The sequence below is a fragment of the Gasterosteus aculeatus genome, chromosome 18 (assembly GCF_964276395.1).
Source record: "Gasterosteus aculeatus chromosome 18, fGasAcu3.hap1.1, whole genome shotgun sequence".
NCBI classification, from domain to species: Eukaryota; Metazoa; Chordata; class Actinopteri; order Perciformes; family Gasterosteidae; genus Gasterosteus; species Gasterosteus aculeatus.
The window spans coordinates 11,636,175-11,662,397 of NC_135706.1; the positions used below are offsets into that span (position 1 = coordinate 11,636,175).

The 26,223-nt window shown below is 45.2% G+C and overlaps 1 protein-coding gene across 16 annotated transcripts in view; it reads right to left on the bottom strand.

Annotated features, from left to right (window-relative positions):
- Positions 1-186: 186 nt before the first annotated feature.
- Positions 187-26,223, bottom strand: part of eya4 (EYA transcriptional coactivator and phosphatase 4) — a 32,970-nt gene continuing 6,933 nt past the window's right edge. For 2 of the 16 annotated variants that reach the window (XM_040159983.2, XM_040159980.2), the window contains exons 3-20: positions 15,629-15,678; positions 13,574-13,695; positions 11,682-11,765; positions 11,109-11,186; positions 10,682-10,748; positions 10,402-10,544; positions 10,078-10,221; positions 9,847-9,929; positions 8,706-8,880; positions 7,508-7,644; positions 7,292-7,375; positions 5,019-5,108; positions 4,473-4,531; positions 4,000-4,160; positions 3,306-3,420; positions 3,062-3,183; positions 1,837-1,937; positions 187-1,005 (exon numbers count right to left, since the gene is read on the bottom strand). In XM_040159983.2, the coding sequence (XP_040015917.1) occupies positions 925-1,005; positions 1,837-1,937; positions 3,062-3,183; positions 3,306-3,420; positions 4,000-4,160; positions 4,473-4,531; positions 5,019-5,108; positions 7,292-7,375; positions 7,508-7,644; positions 8,706-8,880; positions 9,847-9,929; positions 10,078-10,221; positions 10,402-10,544; positions 10,682-10,748; positions 11,109-11,186; positions 11,682-11,765; positions 13,574-13,695; positions 15,629-15,678 (1,896 nt within the window). In that variant the 3' untranslated portion in view covers positions 187-924. Of the gene's footprint in view, positions 1,006-1,836; positions 1,938-2,019; positions 2,121-3,061; positions 3,184-3,305; positions 3,421-3,723; positions 4,161-4,472; positions 4,532-5,018; positions 5,109-7,291; positions 7,376-7,507; positions 7,645-8,705; positions 8,881-9,846; positions 9,930-10,077; positions 10,222-10,401; positions 10,545-10,681; positions 10,749-11,108; positions 11,187-11,681; positions 11,766-13,573; positions 13,696-15,628; positions 15,679-18,852; positions 19,543-26,223 lie in introns of those variants that run through there. The other 14 variants (XM_078093259.1, XM_040159982.2, XM_078093260.1 and 11 more) reach the window with 12 other exon arrangements.

Sequence of the window (26,223 nt, forward strand, 5' to 3'; positions counted from 1 at the left end):
TGTTTTGTTCCACCTTTTTGGTATTTAAGTGGCCACAAGTGTCACTGACTGAGGTGTTGGTTATTTAATACCACCATGATTAAAATCTGTCTTGGCATTTCCAATTTATTGCATTCATTTTTATCTTTGGCTGTAATTTGACTTTTGATCACTCTCGTATTTCATTAGTGAAGACAAGATGCATTGTTCATTTGTATAAGTTCTCCTTTATATCTACATACAGACATTTCTGAATAAAGAAAAGACATTCAAACACATTTAAGGCACAACACATCATGACGCACATCCTTAATTCCCCCAGCCAAAACAATTACAAAAATTCAGGAAAAAAAAACAGACCCCAAAGATTGAATTTCATTGAGAAATCCTTCACCACACCCCTTAAGTTTATTGTAAATAATTTACACAAGTTTGATTTACACGGCATTGAGTTGTGATGTGTCACCAGGAAGAAAACCCTTTAAAAAAAGCAGCGGTTATTCCCGCTCACATACTGCAGAGAAGCCCTTGTTCTTTGACGGTAATTTGTCCGAGGTGTCTCACTGCGGCTCTGACGCTAGTCCATGTGCACCACAACCAACCAAACATCAAGGCGTCGCCCAGAAAAATGTCCTCCTGTGCAGAAGGGACGTCTCGAGCCGTAAAAGGCGTGGAGTCAGATATAGCTGCAGGGACGGTAGCTTTTTTGGGGGGGGGTGGTGTTCCCGGCTTTGCAACCTCGGGAGGCCGAGCCTCGAGTCATCTCTCAACTTGTTCTCTCACATGAACTGTGCTTCTTAAGACCGTTCGGAGCTTCGCCAGAGACGAAAAGGGGAAGAAAAAAAAAACAACAGTTTTGCAGTGTAGTTTGTTCTTAAATAGTTGTACAAAAGGGGGCTGACCATGTCTGCGGTAACAATACACAAGTCCACGTTGCTATTGTAGTTACAGGTACTCAAACTCCAGTGCTTGGTGTAGTGCCAGCAGGTCGGAGTGACTGGATATCCTCCAGAAAGGCATGTTGTGCTGCAGAGGGAACATAAAGTCATTAGAACCAACGGGGTTGTGGCTTCCGTAGCTGCACACCGCCACCTTCAGTCATGCAAGCGACACTACAGTAGGTCGTAGGGGCTCGCTTCACAAAAAGCACTGCAAACGAAACCCATGCAATCCCGAGGCTTGGAGGAAAAGTTTGCCCTTTTGGGAAATCAAAATCTGCTTTCATCCGGGAGAGAAGTTAGATGGGAGGAGCTAAATCACTGATATCTGCAGCCCAATAAGGCCACAGTAAACTTAGCATTGATGAGCATTACATTCAATGGGCAGCAGCATCTCGTCTAACTCTCCAAGAAAGCAAATCCCAAAATGTCAAACTGTTTCCTTAATCCCAGCATAATAAATGAAACCCAAAGCTGGAGAAGAGATGGGGTTTATATTCCCACATGAGGCGATAAATCCTTGTGTATCACTACTTTTCTCTACTGTATAAATGAAAAATAAGATTATAGACACCACTGGATAAAACTGCTTAATGAGATTAAAAGCATGATTGAGTACATTTTTGCGGTCATTCTTTTTCAATGTCAAATGTGACAAATCCGGTCGAGTCAGGAAGTGCATGAAACAATTCAGCGCCGGGTCGTTTTGTTTGACTTTAAAAAGTAGGTGCAAAATGTACCACATTAACTAATCCACAATCTGGGATCTTCCCAACAAAACCATAAGCAGCTAGTAGAACGGAAAAAAAGTAAAACGACCATCACAAATCCTTCACAGCAAAGAAAGGCAAGCTTCGTCCAATCAGAGCTCACGCAGTGTGGAGAAGGCGGGGTCACGGTGAGGTTGCGTGTCCGTTACCTTTTTGGCCGCCTGCTCCTCTTCCACACCGTCCCCAATTACAACATACACTACTTTCCTGCCAAACCTTTGCATTATGCGCTCAAAGCAACTCTCTTTTCCTGCGAAAGAAAACAAATAAACAAGGGGGAGGAAGGAGGGTCACAAGGTCAGAGCGGTCAAAGTTCAGAAGTCGTTGTTTACCTGGCTGGCCGCATGCTCTTCATCCTTCCCATCGCCAACCACAACATACGTAATGTTAGTGCCAAAGCGGGAGACTATACGCTCAAAACAGCTCTCTTTGCCTGGAGACAAACAAATGGCTTTCACAGGTTTTCTCTTTGTCGTTCGGATGGAAATAAATCACGCAGAGGTGCGAGGCTGCGTGCATAAAGGGGAGGAGAGGAGGCCGTGTCTCTCTGACGCACAAACACACACTTTAAAAAACACAGTCGATAAGAAAAGGTGCACTGGTTAATCGGGACACCTACATGTGCATCCTTTTATTGCCACACAACGTACAGAAGTGTATTAAGTCGTTCTGAATGCAAAGTGACGTCTAGGGTTTGTCACATAAACACACACACTTATCAAACAACAAGGCAGGTGCTTTCGGTTATTCTGGCTGGAATACAAACTATTCATTTCACATGGCTTAATTATAAAAACAGTCACATGTTATGATCAATCTCAAGATATAAATCCATGACGTTACAAGTCATTTATATAATTACTGTTATTACTGTACAGTTGGATAAAATTACATGAACAGTGAGAAATACCACACAACACTGGTTCCGACGACAATATACTGTAATAGACAGGGCCTACTGATTACTGATTTTATGTATTTATTTTATTTATAAACCTACTACTTTAGTATCCTACTACTACCTGATAGCCTCTTGCTGAAGGTCAAAGTGTGTGTGCGTTTGGCTAATGTGTGTGTACCCAGTGTGATGCATTGATTTAATGCGTCCTGGGTTCAGTTACACACACAAGGTGTAAAATAAAACACACTGTCCCATCAAGCAGCTCACTGAGCCCAAATAAAGCAAAAGGGGAAATATCAATACAAGAAAGAGAATATCAGTAACATGCGGAGAAGCTTAAGAAAACAACAAAAAATGTACGAGACCTTTGAACCGTTCTCCATAAATCAACTTTATGGTCAAATAATATTCAATCACAGCCACTCATCATTTCCATCAATCTGAGTTCAACCTATGGAACAATTGTGCCTCACCTATTTTCGTTGCGCTGTAGATGTTCTCGACGGGGAAAACCGATCCCAGGCTGTACAGGAGAACCTTAGCCAGCGCGGGTATGAGCTGCGTGGTGGTCACCATGACGTTCACACAGTTACTCCTGTGGGACAGAAACAACGGACCTCCTTACCACCCACGGCGGGATTAAGATCACCAGTCATCACCGCCAATTTGGGATGCCATTAATGAGAGTGTGGGGGGGGTGGGGGGCAAAGGGGGCACCTGGAGCTGATGATGGACAGGGACTTGAGGGCGTGTGTGAGCCACGAGTCGGTCAGAGCCTCCACCTCCGCTCGGAGCTGCAGCCAGGCGTCTCTTTTAGCGGGACCCAGCAGGCCTGAAACACAGCAGCACTTCATCAAAGGCGTCACACACAAACACACACACACACAGACACACACACACACACACACAGCGAAGAAAAGGTGGAGTCCACCAAGGGGAGATCTTTGGCCTTTGATGAGGCATCACGGATCAACTACGGTGATGAAGGTGAGGTTAAATTGGGTAAATTGTTTTAAGACTTGTAGAATAATTAAATATAAGTATTTTTTTTGTTTGTTAATATCTGCTTTTAAACCCAGATAGATAATATATATACATTGCAATGTATATACTAGTTAAATGTGTTTTATAAAGATTTTATTTTTATTTTATTTTGAAAAGAATTATTAAAAAAAATGAATAATATATAAATTTATATATATATATATATACCTAATTCTTGCCTCCAGAAGTTGGTTTCTAATCCCTGTTTTTCCCTTTTCCATAAAAGGTATTATATACTATTAACATTATTCATTATCATGCTGTTAAAACTCTTAAACCTCATGAGTCCAGGACGTTATTCTTTTCTTTTCAGACCCTTTAATCTGGTAAACACTTTCCTATCCACCTCTCTGTCAGATTGGCTTACCCCCCACATTGTTTTTGTACGTGCTATACAACTCTTTGACTCGTCGGTAGCGGAAGGCCAGTTTCCTCATCCAGTCGACCCCGCCGCGGACCCCCGTAGCCAGGCACAGGTTGGCGCTGGTTGCAGCTGCATGGAAGCCATCAGTTGCAAAACTGTAAGTACTGTCAATAATAATGATATGTTTTATTTGAAATATCACCTCTGGTGGAACAAAAAGATCAAATGGTTATTCTGTTATTCAGTAGCCCACTGCACATTTATAGAAATGCAAATCATTAGTACCCTTAAAATGCATGAAATTAAGATACCTTACGGTTACGTTTTTTACATATTGATAAATTACCGTAAAAAAGAGCCAAACAACATAAATACATAAATTATTGACCTATAAATAAAACACAATCAATAACATCAGCAATATTTACATCAAAGTTATCATTGCAACAATGTGAATTCATATTTTATATATTAACCTTAAGTCCTGGCCATTGTCGTCCGATGACACGTCATCGATATGTACCTGATCACACTCCTGCGAGTGCACAAAGACACAAGCAGCACCCGTCAGATACAATAATCAATATCCATTGATTGCATGCAGGGAATTCATGTTTCACAGCAGCAGAGGAACAGAAATAGATCCATGGCGGGGGGGATAACGTTTGCTGCACACATTATGAGCATTAAATATACACAAATAAAGAAGAAATTAAAATAAATACACAGCAACATATATCATAACAGTAAACTATATGGAGATAAATTAGCTCTGTTGATAAATATCTCTACAGCGATTACACCTATTTATCATATAAAGAATTTGTACAAAACTTAAATTGGAATTTAAAACACAGTGCAGCCCGGACAGCAGGTGGTATGTTACACCACTTTACACCACTAGAGGGCAGCACAATAGTCCTAGTACAACTATTAAGTGCTTAATGAGGGGCTCTGCACAATTCGAATTGTATTACACAAGATTTTTTTTAATTTCTTTATCAGTGTGAAGCCTGTCTCACCTCCAGGTCATTAAAAAATAAGTGTGTGTCGGCCAAGTTGAAGATCATCTCCTCCATCCTCAGACCCAGCGTTACCGCCATGGGAGGGTCCTGATGGAAGAGCAAGACAACATCATCATCATCATCAGCACCGTGAAAAACTACCCAAAAGAACTCACTCTCCAAGGGATGCCCCCCCCCCCCTCCCGTCCCAGTCCCCGAAAAAACACAGCTGTGTTGACACATCCCGTATGCGTCCCCCGGCCCACCACCTCCCTTTTAGAGTTGGTACGCTCCACTCATCAGAGCGGATGCTGACAGACAGGTTGCACTTGCTCTGTCCCATCAACATTCCCCACGCTCGCCGCTGGTGGGGTGTTTGGAAGTGTGTGTGCGGGAGCGCGCGGTATGCCAACGGTGTGCGCGCGTGTTATGTGTGAGCCGCGCGGGCTCAGCTGCAAAAACCATCATCTGCGACAGGTCAGCGAGGGACGACAGCTCGGCGCACCATTCGCTGACGCCGTCAGACGACCAGAATAGAAAGAAGCCGACGGGAAGGAGGGCGAAAGTGAGCGGAGGCGCAGAAAGTGTGTGAATTTGGACTGCGCTTCCTTCCCCGGGCTCGCCTGTCCCCCCCCACGTGATCATCAGAACCCTCGCTGTGTTAAGCGTCGTTTGGACCCTGAGCGCCTGCATGGGAAGGGTACGTCGGTCTGGTGGTTGCTGTGTAAACACTGTAAACACTATTTTGGGCGAGGTGTGAACAGACACAGCTGCTGCTGCTTCATTTCTTGAGACCAGCAGCGGCGAATGAGGCGAACAAATGCTCTTGGAATTATTTTTAATACAAAACATGGCGCATTATAAGATGTCAGTTCGTTCACTGTTTATAGTCTTTTATTTTTCTACGTTCGCCAAGACGCAAACTGTGATATTATTATCCTGAACCATACCTTTCTTTTCAATTTTCATATTTTCTACTTAATTTTTGTTCCAAAAGGAGGGTGGGGCCCACACACACACACACACACACACACACACACACACACACACACACACACACACACACACACGTCCCTGTTGTTCCATCTCTGTGAGGCCACTAATTGACATATAGCATTCTTCAGCCAATCAACCCTAACCTCAAACATCACAACCACATGCCTGACCTAAACCATAACCCGACCCAAACGTAAAACCCAATCTGAACGGACCAACCGGCCTTTGAGGAAGTGGGAATCAGACAAAAATGTTCCTCATTCCAAAGCTTTTAAAACTCCTATCAAAGTGCAATGACCATTAGCAACCAATCGCCACACATTAAATCCCACCACGCGGAGCCAAACAGGAAGCACATCAGCTCCTACGGTCCCTTATCTGTAAAACACCTGGGCCCCTCTGGCTCTCTGTGGGTCCGGCTCCCGCTGCTGCCAGCTCTCTGTTTTTGACTGCCAGACGGGAATAGGAGAATGGATTCTGCAGGCCGCGCGGGGAAGGAAGCGGAGCCCGAACGGGCCGGCCGGGCCGGTGGTTTTTTCGCCGGTGCCCACAGGAAACGACATCACCCAATAAAAAAGGTCTGTAGCCGGGGCCACATAGGCTGATCTCAGATCAGAGCCCAGAACTACTCAAATAAAGGAAACTATTAACAGTGTTGCGGTCAGGTGAGCGGGTGAGACCACCAAATAAGTTCTAAATGACGATCGAAATAAGCTTCTGTCCAAATAAGGAATCTGCATGTTAAATTATGAAAAAACTAACCTAAGCAATTCAGATTAAAGAGATTAAATATGAATTTTAACGCATTTATTTTTACTTATGAAATCTACCATAATATTGAAGGAGTGGCTGTTAATATAAAATATTGAGGGGAATTCACTTTATCTCAAATGGTATTGCTTACTGTCCCATTTTATTTTATTAAATTGCATAAAAGTGACATTTTAGAGGTTAAAAAGAGTCCTTTAAAAAATATCTTTCTAGGCAATTATTTACTTTTATTAGAAAATAGAAAATATTTGCTCAATAAATATATACTGAAACCAAAACCTTTTTTTTTCTTTTTAACAGCAGTTAAAGTTAAAAGTTATTAGATATAAGAGTAAATTAGAACAAAAGTATTCGTCTTTAACTCTCTCACAGGATTACATCATTCCTCCTTGTGGCCTTTCTTCATAGTTTGAGTTATGAATCCACCATTTGACTTTCAAAAAGACTTCCTCAGCCTTCATTCACTCAAAGCCAGGACGGTTTAACCTGGAATTCCACGTCGAATCGATGGAGGAGGATCTCACCTTGCCGTACTTCTGTGCGTAGGAGCCCGTCAGCAGAGAGTGGAAGACGATTATCGTCTCGTCCAGATCCCACACAAACACCCTCTGCAGAACGAAAGAAGGGACACGGCGACAAGGCGCTTATGTTCATCCTTTTCAGCCCGTATGTGCACTCATGATCAACTGGACGGGGAGGAGGGGAGTGCTCAGTCCGTGGGTGTTTTTCTGGCCCCTTACCTCCAGGTCACTGTCGGGGGGAGGGGAGGGGTTGTTCTTGCGGCCCCTGCCCCGGGACTTGGACCCCCCACTCCGACAGGCTCGGTCATCCAGCTCTTTGATGGGCGTGGAGGGGCTCTGCACTGTATCAAACTCCCCTGAGATTGCATGCAAACACATCCGAGACGTTACAAACGGTCACATGTGCGTCTCGGAGCTCCACAGACGATCACAAACTGTATTCCGACGCATTACAGCGTCAGTAATGAGGCGGTTTGAGCGGATACCACAGGTGCTTCAGAGTATCCACTCCGGGAAAAGCGATAACTCACATTTGGAACAGTAATAAGCCAGATCGTCAGGTTTAATAATTCAGGGTAATTGGCACAGCACATCAACTCAGGACTACCAATGGACCTAAACAAAAGTCTTACTGATTCATGATAACATGCGATGGAAATATGTGTAATATATACAGAGGAGGGGAAAAGAGGGAGCTGTGCAATAAATTAAAAGGTAATCCGATGCTTTTTTTTTTTTTGCAGAGATACAACATTGTGCAGGAGCATACATGTGAGCACAGACATTCCTCCTAATGCCACATGCTCCCACTGCTGTGTGGTAACCAAAACCAGACTCTAAGCTCCGGCTCTCATATTGTTATGTCTCAATCAGGGAGAGACCGAGAGAGGAGGGGGGAGGATGAAGACTAAAGAAGTATGTAAGTGACAAAATAAAAAACACAGATACCAACTGTAACTCCAACAACAGGAGATTCAAAAAGAGAAGTAGTAGGAGGGAAAGCTCCAGTGACAGGAAGAGCGATACATTTGACGAGGAAAAAAGAAAAAGAAACCAAAATAAAATGATTTATTTCGGTACACATTGGTTCACTTAAGCTTCACTTCTTATTTTGTCTTTCTCTGACCAGCTCTGACCAGCTCTAAAATATTTAGCATAAATTCCCTCTGATCAAAGCCTTTGAGGCAAATGTAAACATGTGCCGATCCTGCAATTAGCGAGTGCAACTCCGAATATCTGTGCCTACAGTCCGAGGTCACTTCCTGTGCTTCATCACGAAGAGAATTCTGAACTCAATTAGCCAAACTGTGGTTTTGTTCTGCAGGAAACAACATGACGGAGCCGGTATGCAGGAGCGGGGACGCAACCTGACGTTTGTTTGCATTTTCAGGGACTGTCCTTCATCTAAAAAACCAACCTGGGTGAAGTTCAGCAGCGTGTCCGGTCATGGCGGGGGCGGGATCTTGCAGCTGATAGGCTGCCGTGTTGCCTGTGCCATCCACGCTGTTGGAGGTCATATAAGTCCCGTAAGTAGAGGCGGAATAATACTGGGCATACTGGTTTTGGCCAAACGTCGTATATGAGGGATAATCCTGCAGAGAATAACAGGATATAATCAGCACACAAGAGTGCAAATACACCCCCCCCCCCCCCCCCCCCACACACACACACACACATACCCCGAAAGAACAATTGGGAACATTGAGATGTTTCACTTGTCTGGAGAGGTTCAAACTGACTTTGGAAAAGGGATTTTTACAAGTGTTCCTTCTCGTTTCTGTAATCTTTTATTCCCTCGATTCTGGAGTTTATATGTCCACCAAAAGCCTTGTGTTGCTGCTTTTTACTGTCCCAGTGGAGATGGACGCTTTTATGAGTAAGCTCTCTAAACCTGTCACTACGTCCATCTCCAAAGGTTCTTTATAAAGTGGAGCACGCACACACACACACACACACACATAGACTTACTGTCTATAAGTCTCTCACACACACACACACACACACACACACACACACACACACACACAGTATGTCCCCCTTAACCCACACACACAAGCCAAACCTTGACTTTTGTCCCTCTAAACAGCCACATCAATCATAGTGCAACATTAAACTCCCCTTTAAGCACTTTACTACCACAAAACAGAGAAATATTCGGAACAAAACACTCTTTTCACAGAGATTCATTGTCTGTTTCTCTCATGAGTTGGTTGCGAGTTCACAATGTAATTGGATTTTATTTCTAGAGAGAGGAAACATTGTGTGGGAGCACGACTGTGAAACCACTTCTCGTCTCAAATACTAACGCAACTGCACCGTAAAAAAAGAAAATCTCCATCTTTAATTCGACAGTCAACATGACGAGGAAACTCACATTCCCTCAGAGCAAACATGTAGCGTGGTTGATCTGCTCTGGAAAAGAAGTCCCTTTGGGAAATGGGCTTTCTCATTGGGCCTGGGAAAATGTTACTTGAGCTTACTTTTCAGCTGGGCGGTAATAGCGGTGCAGGTTTAAACTAAAGGAAACACACACTTACAGTATATAGACCCTGAGGTACCTGCTGTGTGGCTGTGTAGTTGGCGGGGTTGGACACTGAGTTGTTGGTGGCGTAAAGGCCCGAGGAGGGGGTGAAACTGGAACCTTGGAACAAAAAGAACCGGACGGAATTAGACAGCAAAAGCAAGCGGCAGGCATTGAAAGGCAAGATCATTCTCAGCAAGAACATCAAAATCGCTCAGGGTATATTTTTTCGTCAGGCAAATTGAAGCGAGGTTTGTCTCCGGCTGACCTGGCATCTGGTAGGGGGAGTACGCCGTCTGTCCGGGCTGAGGGGTCGTGAAGCCGGGGCTGTAGCTGAGGCCCGTCTGCAGAGGGGACTGACTCTGAGCCAGGCCGCTCTCCGTCTTGATGCCCGGAAGCATCACACCGAGGTCTGTGTGACGAGAACACGCCACAATCAAACTGATGATTGAGCTCCGTATGTAAGTGCAGGTCCACTCGTGCCACGGCTTTGCTTTGCTTTTGCTGGCGAGTTATAAAGCCAATTACAACAGTCAATCCAAAAATCATTGTAACAATAACAGGTGGTGTTTGTATGTGTATTTGTTGATACCATAGGAGGACAGCCCGTATGCCTGTCCCGTCTGGGAGTAAGCGGTGTAGACGCCCGGCTGCTGCATGCTGCTGAACTGGGGCTGACCGGCGTACGTCGGCATGGACGGGGCCGCCGGCGTGGAGAGGATGTGAGGATAGGGCCTGGGTGGGGGTGGGGGGATAGCGGGTGAAAGGTGAGGTCGGCGCAGGACGGACCATGGCACAGCAGGACAGTAGAGAGCGTGATGAGGATTCTTAGAGAGCAGCTGCTTGTTGTGTAAAAGAGGCCCCCGACTCACTTTGATGGGTAGAGCGGAGGGGAATACTGGTGGGCCGAACGGGGGCTGTAACCGCCGCTGGTGATTACTAAAAACATCACAATAATCAGAGACAACAAGGTTATGGATGGTGTCAACTCAAATCTTCATTTTCCTTTTGTCAACCCACCCCCCTCCCCCCTGAAAAGCACTGTTCAAGGCAATCTCATTTGAAGCATTATTAATGTTTCCCTTTCAGAGAGCAATTGAGTCCGTGAAACCCTTTCAGGTCTCGTAGTGAAACCCAACGTCTGTTTGAGAGCTTTGGGATGTCAGAGCTCAACGCTGACCGACACCCCCCACTGCCGCTGACCCCCTCGCTGTGTGTTGCTTTCAAAGGTTTTGCATATTGGTGAGTCCCCCCCCCCCCCCCCCCCCTCCCCTGCTCTCTCTGGGACGTGTGTGTTACCTGAGCCTGCGTATGTGTCCAGTGCCGTGTCGCCGGCGGTGGTGACCGTGTCGCTGTTGTTCATAGGCTCCGTTTTCACTTGAGAAAGACGGAGAAGATTGGTGTTAGTGAGGACCAATGACCAAGTACCATCACACACACACACATAAATGCATACAGGCACACAAAAGGAAAACTACCATGCAGTTTTAAGTATGGGAGCAAATGCTGTGTGCAGGGTTCCTTATGAAATTGGTGCAACATTTCACATTTTAAATGTGTGGTAGCGATCGATTTTAAAAATGCAATCATACCATGCTTCCCTGAATTTTTTGCCTCACTTCCCCAGTGAAATTAATAAAATTCCTCAGCTTCTAGTGAATGTCACGACCGTTAAGGAACCCTGCAACTATGTAAAGACTCCACACAGTGGGATCCAAAGAGCAGGGAACACTGCAAAGCAAAAGAAAATTACTGCAAGTCTGGAAGGAAAAAAAAATCAGATCAGACACCAGCCGTAACTATAGAAACCCATTCCTTTTGCATTAAAATGAATACCACTGGCGTTTGATTCACACGCATGCACCTCTGTACCATAGTCCTTGGAGCTCGGGGCGGGGGGCGGGCTGCTGCAGCCCAACAGCCAATCAGCCGTGTTTAGAACTGTCATGTTTTCACCTAAAGGGTGCAAGGTGGGAAGGTGGTGAAGACACGACGTGCTGCATATGGGACTCTCTCATCCGTACGCTAAATATGAGGCTCGAGTGATGGAGCTGTTAGCTTAGCTTAGCATTAAAACATGGATGGTTCTTGTTCCTTCGGACACGCTAGCTAAATGCTAGCTAACGCGCGTGGAGTCGTGTTTCTTGCCATCGGAGAAAGTTTACATTTTGCTCTCGATCAACTCGATGTGCGATGCTCCAGTATTCACAAGCTAGTAGCAAATTCTGTTGGTTTTTGTGTGTATTTGACCTAAAACAGCTGCCTGCTGTGGCCGGAAACGACTCTAATAAAAAAAATGTCTTAGTATCTATGCGTTGGTCCTGTCTTCTACATACAGGTGATCTGTCATGTGACCTGTGCTAAATATAAACATATTAATTACGATAGAGACTCTCAACACAGTAATACATGTTATTTCCCCAGGTGGTCAAAAAAGTACATCTGTTAACCACCTCACAATCCTCCATGCTGCGTCATTAACTGTATATTATTATTTCTTTCTGATGATTTAAGGACATCGTTCAGCTCGGAACTCCACTTAATTCAACTTCATTAGTCTGCTCAGCGAGGACCACAACCCATCGGACAAGCCCTAATAAAGACAAATGAGTTGCTATGGAGACGGCCCGTGAGCCAGAGCTCTGGCTGATGTCAGGTGAGGGGAATGTTGGGTATGTAGTTTGTTTTGGCTGTGAACGTGTAGTCCTGGCGCTGTCTGCTTAAACCATTAACTGTGAGCTCATCAAAAATGATTTAACTTGCTCTAATATGGTCTGAATGTGCGGCGGAGTCCACTCTGAGCTGCTTCTGTCACTGAGAGTGTGTGTGTGTGTGTTGACTCCTCAAGTTGACTAAAATGCTCTAAAATCTCACTTTTCTCAATGCTGAAATCGCAATGTTCTAAAACCTCACTTTTTCCATGACATTAGTTTCCATCGCCTGTTAAAACAGCAACAGATCAAAGGATCACTCCTCAACAAAAGCACTTACGTCCCGTGTTATTACATCAAACTGCCTTGTCAAAAAAATATGGCAGCGAGAGGCACAGAGATGAAGAGATCAAGGGTGACAGTAAAATAAGATGAGAAGAGAGAAGCAGAGACAGACGGAGGAAAAGAAAGGCACGAAAAAAAGAGCAAAGACAGAGAGAGGAGAGTGTCGACTGGTGTTGACATCTGAAAGAGCTGTGATGCTTTAATGCTCTTGCAGAGTTTCCAGCACGATTTTCTGCTTAAACACACACACACACACTCACACATAAGCTACACGCACTTCACTAAGCGGCAGAGCAGAAGTGCTTCTCCGTGTGTTTACACAAGTCCTTGAGCTAGTGCAGAGTGTGTGTGTGTGTGTGTGTGTGATTGCATGTGCATGATTTTCACCGTCCTGACTTCAGAGACACAAATCTTTTTACTGGTCTTTTCTTTAAAATGAAATCTTAGATCTGCATTTAATCCATCACTTCCACATTTTTTGTAAATGCACTTTTGACAGTTGGATAAGGCGATCGATATGACTGTTTGTGGGATAGAGATGACGCTGCAGCCAGCAGCTGATCAGCTTAGCTGGAAACAGCTAACCGGTCTAATGGTAAAACAATTATTCTACCAGCAGCTTTTAAAGCTCAACCATTTACCTCGCTTTGTTTAATCTGTATAAAAGAAACGTACACACAGTGTTATTTTGATCTTTGGACGGGCCGATCTGCCAACAACTGCCATTCCATTCATTACTGTGGTAGAAAACATATCCCGCCCTCTCACCTCCTGTTCCATTGGTGGTGATGGAGGGGCTGCCGAGGTTGTTCTTGTCCAGCTTGGAGCCCGTCGAATCCCCGCCTCCCACGCGGTTATGAGGACTGGCTAGGTCCTGCATTTCCATAGACCTACGGGGGCGAGAAGAAGATGAACCCTGATCTTGAATGAATATCAGATGGACAGCAGTACGCTCTCACAATCTCCTACCTCTGTATATTATGTTGGGATCTGACTGAACACATTCAATGACACACTGCGTGTTCACACAGGAACCACACGCACACGCACACACACACACACACACACACACACACACACACACACACATAGTCATAAACTCCATGCTTCTCCGTAGCAGTTAGCTTACACGAGCATGTGTTCAGAGGCGCTAGACATTGTCCGCGGGCCTGCTGGCTCTTTTATGGAGTGTGTGTGTGTGTGCGCGTGTGTGTATGTGTGTGTGTGTGTGTGTGTGTGTGTGCACTTGCATACAAACCCACAGCCTGCCAGCGTGCTTTAGTTTTACAATGTGTTCCACATGCATGACTGGAACCAGCACACAAGGTGGTAATGTTGAAGGGAGAGTGTGTGTGGAGTAAATAGAGACACAAAGAGGACGGTGAGCGTTCACGGTAGAAATCTGTCTTTCATACATCGGTGTTTATTGTTCTTATGGATCCCGATTAGCTGTTACTGCAAACACAACCACTCACAGCAGGGTTCACAACCCCTGCCGGGAGGTTTAAATGAGAGCTTCCCTGCATGGGCACTGTAAGGAAAGCAACATTAAGCCCTCTTTCACGTCCTTTGGTAGTGGACATAGTTTAATGATGACTCCTGTGTGTGTGTGTATCTCATTTGAACGTGTCCGTGCACGTGTATGTGTGTGTGTGTGTGTGACTCAAGCTGCCCGCAGGTCGGTCACACTCGTGCTCTCGTGTGAGACATCAAAGCGAGAAATGACAAAAACGGAGGGAGAATCCATTCGATGCGGGCCGCCGTCCTACCGATCTGTGTGTGTGTGTGTGTGTGTGAAAAGGCGAGTGTGTACAATACGTCTGTGTCATTGGAAGCTGGCCATTGCAACGCTTCGGGCCGATAGCATCGCCGCGCATGACTGCGCCCCGCGGTCGGACTGACAGGTATATACAAACAGCTTTCAGAGGAGAAGAAAGAGCTCAAGGGAGAAAAAAGAGAAACCCTACGGAAGATAAACGCGCTGCATCGACTCTCTCCGGCAACTCTTCACTCCTCTTATTTACAGCTAAACATTTATACTGCTCTTTTGCACATTCCGAAGGCTAACTTCCAAAGAATGCCGAACAATGTGTCTGCTATACAATGCAATAACCTTCACAGATTACTCTCCATCTCTCTCTTGTGTGCTTCAGCACTCTTCCTTCATCCTTTTCTTTTGTCTCCCAACAGCAGGAAATGATTGCGTCTCCACTCCTTGTCCTTTTCTTCCCCTTCCCTCTCTGTTTCACTCCTCTCGGGAGGCGATGGCAGCACTTGGTGTTTCATAAACTCCCTTCTGGTTTTCGCATTATGTCTCGTCATTGAAAAAATGTGCTTAGCACAATGCACAGTGAATGGCATGTTGTTTGAAATAAATACTTCAACAATTACTTTTTCTCTTTTCATTTATCTGCTATCGACATTCATTTTTTACCGCATGAAATGAAAATAAATGAATGAAAAAAACTTCCCAGAGCCCAAGCTGACAACCACAAGCCCTAAACCCCCCAATCCCTGATATCAGACAAAAATCATTTCGAAAAAAAGCTAAAATCTGAAAATATTTGAATGAATGAAACAATCAGTGAAAAAGCTTAATTATTTTTCTATAAATTAATGAAGGAATCAACAAACATATGCAAATAATTGAGTACAGCATGCTCCCTCTGCTTGTCCCTTACATTATGTCCTTTGTGTGTGTTTGTGAGTGAGTAAAGTCTTTACAGCTCGCAACTGCAGTGAAACCTCACCTTTCTACCCCACGATAAGACAACACACCCGTACAAACACACATAGACGTCTGAGAAACCTAATGTTGTTTACCTGGTATCAGAAGGGTCTGGAACATGAGATTCACTGTGTGATTTCTTCACCTGCGCAGAAACAAGAGCAGAGGACATATTTAATAAACACACACATTACATTAGTGTTGAGGGATGCATAAAAAGGCCTAAAATAGTCTTATTAATTATAAAAAAATACACTAGTATCATGAGCTGTTGTGAATAACGAGAAAATGAATTCCTGGCATCTTGGGTACTGATGTTAAATCACCTGAAATGCATTTGACATAGCGTTTAAAAGGTCTTTGAATGGTACCATACAATGGAGAGATGCTCATAAATCAAAGGCCCCGTGTCTGTATTTGTAGCCACCACTGTGACGAAAGTGCTAACTGGCATGTAAGTGACAGATATGAACTTTCCCTTGTTCACCCGTGACCCTGTTCAGGCCCCTTGCTCAACCCTTGGAGAGTTGGAAGGTCACGGTGGGGTCACGTCAGGTTACAGGGCTCACTGTTCACCCTCAAACGCCTCACCGTTGACACTAAATTGAGCCTGGACCTCGGAGGTTAACCGAGGCATTCCGTCGCGGTAATCACCGGGTGCACAAAATCGTCCTTCATCATTGAATATAAATGTAAAAAAAAAATTGAGAAAACACACTCCACACAGAGCCTCCGCGCCTTTCCAGCGAAGCGCACACTCGCCGCACTCACACACAGGCTGATTTTTGTGTGTGAGGGTGTGCGGCGCAAGGCGGTCGACCAGCGGTTCTCTATTAAAATTCCTCCCTCTTATTTGGAACAGGAACTAATTAGAACAGTAAATGCAGGGCGGAGCGAGGGCCAATGTGTACCAGCTGCCCTATAATTACTGTGTCAACACACTGTCGAGGTGTAGGGCACGCGCGAGGTGCCAAACACACACACACACACACGCACACGCTCATGGAAATGCACATACAAACTCGCCCAGGCAGCATATATTCAGGTAATTTGCACATTATCGCAATCACAGGTAAGTGTACGGAGAAAGTGCTCGGCCAAACTCCATGTTTTTGAAACTAGGACATCTGCGCGCGTGTGTGTGTGTGTGTGTGTGTGTGTGTGTGTGTGTGTGTGTCTGTCTGTTCTGGAGTGCGATGTGGTGTTATGGTTCAGATTAGAGGATCCTGCTGAGAGCGAATAGAAGCAGCACTTAGCTGTTTAAGGCAGGGTTCAGAGGTTAGCCCGTGCCCTCGTATGGATCGCTTTACACACACACACACACACAGACACACACGCATCACATGCCACTTTCATGTCACGTTTCATGCTTTACTGAAATATAACAAGGCTGTCAGTCACACCGTCAACAGCGTGGCCGTGAGAAACTGCAAGCCACATGTAACGCACACGTAGGGCTACGTACAGACGGGGGTGCGCACCCCGCCCGCATGCAACCACACACACACACACACACACACTCGCACACAGGGAAACACACAACTGTCCGTCTGTTTCTGTCTCAAAAGGATCTGTGAAAACAGGAGGGCTTTGATCCCAAAAAGCTTTTATGGTTGCACACTTTCTCTGAGTCGCTCCCATCTCTCACTGCTATTATCTGCATCCATGAAAACATGGCATATTTCACTTTTTTTTATGAAATCGTAAACAAATGATCTGAAACATTTCTTTATTTTCAGTGACAAAATGTTTTTCTATTTGTTTTAACTGTCTTAAATAGAAATGTATCAAGAGCCAGTACGCCAAAAATTAGGATCCAATTAAAACACGCTTTTCAAACTTCCCTTTTAAAGAGAAAAATAATGGACCAGCAAAACTCTTCACATTCACTAATTGCACTCAGATATTCTGCAGCATTATTACCTTTTCTGTATCTATCAGTAAAACAGGCCAGATTTATCTCTAATAACAACGACTAAAGATCAACAAACTGTAGCACTTAAATTGTACTTATAATGGCTCTTATCTATAGCAAGTTGTAAATCGGCTCATTTAATCAAATTGCACTTTCTTGATCTTTGAGTTTGTATCCTCCTTATGGTTGAGATGCACTTATAGTAAGTCGCTTTGGATAAAAGCGTCAGCTAAATGACACGTAATGTAATGTAACGGACGGGCCACTTAGCGCATACTCCTGGGTCATCACGATATCTGAAGGACCCATTTGTGTCACCCGAGCCAATTACATCGGTGACCTTTGACCTTTGTTGGCCGGGTGACCGGTCTAGAACACAACCTGGCCGGCACGGGGAAACCCTGAGGGATAAATACAGCCATTCCAGGTAATTAGCACTAATAACTGGGATTTATTTAAGGGAATTACAACACTGCTCTGTTTGTGTTGTTATTAACTGAGGATATTTATCATCGGATGGCTGTAATGATAACACGGGGCCTAATTGGGCCCCAAGAATTAAGGAAACGGTAGGTGTGAAGCGGTCTTAGTTCAGGTCCTAAATGGGTTTGCTTGTTTTGCACCTCACCCCCACTTTTTGACAAAAAAGGTTCATCGACAAGGGTTGTGGTTTTGTTTCTGGCAAACTGCTAAAGCAGTGCACGGGAAGAGCAGAGGGGCAGAGACGGAGAGAGAATGAAGAATAGCTCTGTGTGTTTCTGATAATAACCCGTCTGCAATAGGTCATTTGATACCATGCAGATGAGTTGCACACACACACACACACACACACAACTGGGCTTAAGGAAAATATCTTTTACAATTATTGTGCAAATGTAAAAGGAGCATTAAGGGTTGTTTTCAAATTAATTAGTTCAGTCATTTTAATAATTAAGATAAAATTGAATTGCACATTTTTGGTGACGGGGCTCATAAAATTAAATATTTTTATTAACAGATCTGTGTTCCTAAAAAAATTGGAAAAAATGACAATTTAGAAATAGTATCTAAAATTATAAAACTGTCAAAGTAAAATAATGAAGAACAAATGATTAAATATGATTTCATTTACACAAATTGTTTTGAAATATACAGTTAAAGTGAAAACAAATTTAACTTTGAATAACACCCTCAAACAATTACAGTACCTTCATCATAACCTACCAACCCTTTAATTTCATATGCACTGAAAATTGCATCCATTCAGACACATAAAATAAAGAATAAAAATGTGGATTAGCAACGTTCCTTTACATACAGCAGCATTTATTCATCCAGAAGTGTGACCAGCAAATAAGTGTCATGGAAACACACACCGTAATTGATTTAAAATGTGAGTTTACTCACAATAAGGTTCTTTCTTACCTCGGGGTGTAATCAGCTCGGGTAGCAGTCCGATACTTCCACCGAGCATTACACAGCTGTACCATCCGCTGGCTTCCCCTCAGACTCAACCAGAAACACACTCCTCCGGACTTCAACTCCCCTCTATCTACCTGCCTCTCACTCCGCGTACTCCAGGTGTCAGGTTTGTTCTCCTTCTTTTACTCTCTGGAGGAAGCGCAGTCTTCTTCTCTTTGTCTCTGGCTGGACAAGCGGCGCAAACTACGCTCGTCTCCTCAGGTCGATCCGGGCGCACAGCTCCTGTCTTCCTCCACCCCAGTAATGGGGAAACATTTCACTCGTCCTGTTTCTCTCCTCCTCTGCCTCCACCCCCTGTTTTTCCTCTTCTCCTCCTCCCCCTCATCATCTCTCTCTCTCTCTGTCTCTCTCACTCGCTCTCTGCTGTCACTCACTGCAGACTCACTCAAGCTTTTTATTTAAAGCAAATGAACTTTTTCATGTAACAGATGTAGCCTTTTCAGAAACAAATAAACTGAATTCCACATAGTAATCCGCCCGTGCATGAAAACATAACACAACTCAAAAAAGCCGAAGCCCCTAAATTAAAAACATCCGCGCGCGTGTGACTCAACATCAGCGTGATCAAGCCCACAAAGCTAAGGCAGTAAACGGAGATGGTGGCGTGGATGTCAATGTCCTGCAGTAGAACGTAAAGGGCCGGACCGTAAACTTCACACCATGCAACTGATCCCCCCGCCCTCTCACCCACACCTCACGCACGCCACACAAACGCACACCCGTAGACCCGAGCAGACGGACGCACATGATCAATCCGTGTTGGTTGGAACCACGCGGGCTGCGCGCGGGCGTCCTATGTGAGTGTAGCCGGAGAGGAAGGGTGGGTGAGGGCGTACTATGAGCCGGGTGGTCTCCCAGCTGCCTCGGCCTGAAGACAGCACTCTTTCGCTTTGGTTGTCGAGGTTAGTCGTTGGGCAAGGCGCACACCGCTTTTGGCCGAAATATCATCGCACAGAAATTTAAAGGGTGATTTTTTTTTAATCATTTCTCATGGTGTTTGGTTTGGTTGTAATTGGAGCAAAGGTCACTCATAAATATCTAAACACGATGCATTTCCTTTTCACGTTAGCATTAAGAATCAACTAAATCGTCATAATGTAGTGATGGATTCTGATACAATGAATATTGGGGGTGCGGGATTCTACTTTACGGCCTATCGCCCTCTATTGCAAACCGAGTCTACAAATAAAAATGACCTGAACTTGAACCTGAACCTAGATCCAAACACTCAACTAGCAAAGAAAACTAAAATATTCATCTTGAGAGAACACTGAAATTAAGTTGTTTTTTTTATTTTGGGTTAAACTGACCCTTCAACAGCACAGGACCAGTTCACATGTTACTGTACATCTAGCATGTTGAATAAAACAGCTGAGAAAGATGCAGCACGTATGTGCACAGCCCCCGAGACCAATTTAGAACGGGGGCGACTGTCTCCCACCGCGCAGCAGCCACCTTTAGCTCGGTCACCGCGGGGGACCCCAATGAACGGCCTGATTGATGGACCGTCCGTGAACCTACGAGAACACATCAGTGCAAACGCCTGTGGGACGTGTGTTGTACGTGCGCGCCGACATGTGCCTGTGTGCGGGACGCTCGAGAGCCTGCGTGGAGGACTGGCTGTCAGAACAGATTAGGGTGTTGCCGAAGCGCTTGACAACTCAAGCACTTTATTATTAGCCGGGCAGGACGCCCAATGGGGGGAGGAGGGTGGGGGTCGTCCGAAAACATCCCCGATGAAGTATTTTCACAGCAAGTGGAGATGGAAGCGAGAGGAGGTGTTCCCAAAACGCATCGGGTGAAATAGAACGACAACAAAAAAAAGAAGACAAAAAAAGGAGTAACAAAAACAAAACGGCAGAGTCGCATGGGCACATCCGAGCAGCCAACTGTGCAGTGGAAGTGGGGTTTTGTTGACTTTAGGAGTTTTAAAAAGTGTCTGAATGAGGTGCCTCACTCCCTTTTAAGAGGCCCCCGAGAACAACTTTGTTCTTCAAGTGGAACAACAGCCGTTTATCTTCCTCTGCAAAAAACACAGAGAGAGAGACGGGGAAACACTCTGCTGTCTTTATTTATTATGTATTCTTGTTGAATGATTACTTATCAAAAGTTAGATCAGAAGATCAATACCACTCTCGTGTTCTCCCCATAAATAGGAAGCTAATCTGTTAGCTTAGCACGTCAAAGTTAACAAAATACACCACGCAGCACAGCTGAAGCTCAGTAATAAAATATATGACATCTTTAATTTGTGCAAAAAGTAAAGCGGAGTGAAACAACAAGTTGTGGTTTCAACCAAGCTGGTTTCCAGTGTTTGTGCTAAGCTAAGCTAACTGCCTGTTGGTTGTGGCATTGACTTTTTCAGACAGGAACCAGGAGACGACAAATGGCAAGTTGTGTAAACTTCAGAACACATTCTTTCAAAAAATGACTTCACACATGCACGCACTCACACACACACTCTCACACACACACACACACACACACACACACACACACACACACACACACAGACCTGTGCAACATGATCATCCTGCCATCCATGTCTCTGACATTAGCCGATGTGTATCGACCACAAAACACATTCATGAAGGATGTTACTCACCACATAAACACAACCATCTCTATATCCTGCACATATTCTCTCTCTCTCTCACACAAGCAACACGCGCACATGCGTGCACACACACACACACACACACACACACACACACACACACGCACACACACTGTCACACGTTTACCTGTCCCCTGCTCAAAGTGCCCTGCTCTCTACCCATTTGTATGAGTGGCTATCGGTGTGGTAACTCAATCCCCTTCCTTTCATGTAAAATACATTGTGCCGAGCCTCCTCCCTCCCTCCTTTCACCCCTTCACCACTCCCCCTAGACCCCCCCCCCGCCCGCCTCCCCCCAGTTCCCCCGGCCTGGGGAGGTGTAAAACTATCCTTCTCTTTATGCGTCCAAAAATGCCTCTTTTTCAGGTGTAGTAGGAAGCTATGAAAGAGAAAAAAAGGAGTGAGGGAGTGAAAAGGAAGAACAGGGTGAGTCTGTGGAGCGGGGAGGAGGTGGAGGAGGTGTTTGTGTGAAAAGGTGCCTTCCAAAAACGTCCCTCTCTCTCTCTCTCTCTCTCTCTCTCTCTCTCTGGTTTTACCTGCCTCTCATGAGTTTGCCAAGAGCTGCCTACTCGCAATTTGGAGGGTTTATAAATGAAGGTACATTCCCACACGGTAAAGTATCACATGTCTTTGGACCTTTGTCTTCAAGAGGAAAAATAGAGCTAAAACGAGACGCCGACCTCTAACCCCGAGCCGCAAAGCGCCGAGCCACTCGGGCGTCGTGGATGTAACATGTTATATAGTATGTATTTTAAACAATAAACCAAGATTTACCTCGAATTTAATAACCAAAGTAAAAATTAAATAATCAAGATTTCTTCTTATTTGTTTTCTTGCTGTAAAATCCATGAGATCAGCCCGTATAAAGATCACTGATTAACACATTATATGAGATTATATTTTGGACTCCGGCTTGAACATCGACTAATTTATTCATACTTTCATTGGTCGGAGGGGTCAACCGCCAACCAGTTTATCCAAGGTCACGTCTACTGGTCCTAAACCAGTTTACTTTTAGATTATCATGTGTTAAAAATATATCTAAATATTAACATACCGTCATTTCTAAGATGTTTTCATCCCTCTAGAAGGATGTTTGTATATAATCCCCTTGTAGTGAACACTCGTGTTTGGGGGAGGAGGAGCAGTAGAGGAGAACAGGGACGAAGGCCTCCTCGCCGTCCCGGTGGTCTTCATATCTGCCATTTAAATTGGCTCCTCATCGTCTCGGAGCGAGGGCATCGCAGACATGATTTAATGCAGCTTTACTCAATGGAGACAAATGAAAAGTCACTGATGGATATGTGTGCGCGCGTGTGTGTGTGCGTGGGCCGGTTCTGCGCTGTTAATTGTGAAGCGTTTGGCCTCGACTGCCCCTGCTCAGCTAATCTGATGTGAGTGATTAAAAAAACAACTGGGAGAAACCTAAACCAGTATATGGCTGACCAGTCACACACACACACACACAGAAGCATTCCAGAACATCACTCTAATCAGTGGCCCAGAGACACACAACTCAATATGAAATGTCTAAAAAGGTACAGAAACATGAGAGATGCCGTTTAGTGCAGAAGCAAAAAGTTGATACTCGTTGACGCTTCTAGAAGAGTTTATACACACTAAACATGTAATATATTAATATACACGTCCACTTCCAGGTACAACTCACCACAGGAGCACAAACAGCAGTACGCTGATAGGCAAAGGGTGCCGGGCTTAATGGATGTACGATGTAGAATGTTCCCACACGATAAAACTACGCGTCATAACCGATAATACATGAGGACACAGCTTGATGAACCGGAGAAAGAGTGAGTGGACTAGAACAGTGTGGGCTTCTCTCTGCTGCTGTGTGAGACCTGAAGAAACACAACACCACTGCCCTGAACCCCCCCCCCCCCCCACACACACACACACACACACACACACACACACCACCCTCCCTTCCTCATCCGTGACCCGACCACAGCTACCGCACACCCCGCCCGGCCCCCATTCTGCAGCCCCCCCACCCAACTCGCCCCCCTGAGGGCCTCTGCATCCCCCCAAAATCAATGAGATGTGTGTGTGTGTGTGCGCCTGTGTGTGTGTTGGTGTGTCTGGTTGTGTGTGTGTGTTGGGAAAAATATCAGGTAAGAGAGAAAAGAATTCAAAAGCAACAAAGAGTGAACTTGTCTTAAGAGTTTAACTCCAAGAGAGTCTGAGTGTCATAACTGTAGAGTGTGCGTGTCTGCGCGTGCGCGTCTGCGTGTGCGAGTGCGTGTCTGCGTGTGCGAGTGCGTGTCTGTGGCAGCAGCAGCCGCATCAATAATTAAAGCTAATCTCATTAGGCCTCAGATCCCTTTCAGACGCTTTTAATTAAATGATGAATGGCCTCCCAGCTGCCTGTTAAATAATGCTGCTCATGACATCACGCCATGTGTGTGTGTGTGTGTGTGTGTGTGTGTGTGCGTGAGACGCACACCATGAGGTAGATATCCTTCAAAAAAAAGACAAATGGAGAGACGTTCGGCAGACAGAGAGGTATGCCCCCACATGCCATCTGCCCTCGGATTCAGCATTGTGAGAAGTTGCTGCTGCCCTGCGACACCGAGGAGAAGGGGGGGGGGGGGCGGGTGTCGAGTTCCATCGTACCGAGCCCTCCAAACACTTCATATCATCTTCCTAATAAAATCACTCGCAACACCATATGTCTCCAGAGAAGAAAAGGCAGCTTGAGGGAGAGGAGGACGTACGTAAGTGTTAAAAAAAAGAAGAAAAAGAGAGACAGACAGACAACCGGAGGGGACAAAGAAGACGGAGAATGAGAGCAACAGGTAGAGCGGAGGACAGGTAAGGGTGCCAAAGCCGCCCCCCCGGGCTGCAGACAGCACAGACCTGGCAATGAGAACGCCCGTAAAACCTTCTGTTCCTCATCCCCCCTGTGCTCCCCCGCCCCCCCCCCCCCCCCCCGACTCTGTCTGTATCGGATTGCTGACTTCACAATAGGCCCTGAATCATCACTCCAGCCAGAGAGACACAGGGAGAGACGAGGAGGCGGGCTGGCCGGCGGAGGAGGAGGAGGAGAAGGTGGGACAGACGGACGGGCAGACAGTAAGATGGACGGAGAGACAGACTGGAAGAATCAAGGACAGGGACAACGTGTGTCGGATCCGTTTCAAACATGTCGAGATGGACAAATGTGCTTCCTTTGGACATCTTAAATGCACAAATTGCATATAGTATTGGAACATGGCCTCAATAATACTGAAAAGTCAACGGGCTTGTTTGTCATTAAACTCCATCTAACTGTCATTTTTTACTTTGAGCAACCACTGCGAGCTGTCACACACACACACACACACACATGAACGTTAATAGAGGCTTAATGGAAGGAGAAATTTGACTCTTGTCTTCACTTTTCTCGCGATTTTTTGAGAGTCAGTGATATGGAATTTTGATAATGGACTGATTGGTACAACGTAGGGAAATGAAAAGAATCAAACGAAATGAGAGAATCGGTTCATCGGTGAGAATCTCAAGCTGCACACGCTGCAGACAGGAATACAACCCGCCAGCAGAGCAGCAGAGGACGTTCTCCAGCATGCAGGGGAAGCAGGTTCCTTTTCACTTTTCTAACCAGCAAAATGAGGAAATATTGTTTGTTTACTTGTAACCAATCCCAGACGAGCTTTTGGCCAAAAGACCAGTCCGATCAGAAGGTTTGGCTGTGCAACAAAAGCATGTTATGTTTAACTACTTCAGGACTTCTGTTACACACATATATATATAGGTACTTTCCTAAATAATGAACTTCTCACGCTAAAATGTCCAGTGGGCAGACGTGCAACATCTGGCAGTGACTTTCCTTGAAAACCCTCTGAGTAATCAACAAAGTGAGGAATCTCGGCTTGACATATTGCGCCCTGATTGACTTGCATTAAAGGAGCGTGGTCACAATACGAGGCCGTCTCTCCACTCAGATGACCTCAGCCGTCTCACACCGCAGAGAGTTTATGTGTATAACAGAGAGAGAGAGAAACACCTACACACACACACACACACACACACACGCGGCAGACACTGAAGCACACGTATCATGTGGTTTCCTGTCTGGTGCGTTCTTCTAGAAAGCCCACGCCGGTTGCTCTGGGTTTTCTAGATGGATTCTCCAGTCTGTTTGGGAGTGGGGGGAATGGAGGGGGGGGGGGGGGGGGGTCTGTCAGTCTGTGATTGGCTGACAGGCCGTCTGTGACCTGCTCACCTCACACCTAGCTGGCTCTCCCCCGGCCGGCCAGACTCTCTCGCTCGACTTCCTTATATATGCGAGTCGAAGCTCATCTGAAGCAACTCAAGAACTGAATACGGGGGTTGGTGGGAAACAGATGTTTTGGTTGTTTCAGCTTGAATACAACTTATGTCATCACAAGGAGAGAGAGTTATTTTTCCATTTTCTCCATTGACAAATGGGTCCTTCGTCAAGTTTTTTATTTGGTTTTTAAATTTGCGGATGAAGCTAAAACTTTGTTACACGCGTGAGAAGGTTATGAGAAGGGGTATTTTAAGAGTATAGTACTAATGATTAATACTATTCTAAAGTTAGTCTGTTGCACACAGACAGCAGCTGGTTTTATTAGCTGAGCATAAAGGCTTGCAGGGGGGCGGGAAACAGCCGGGGTCTCTCCAGGTAACGAAACGGTCTACCAACACCCGTGAAG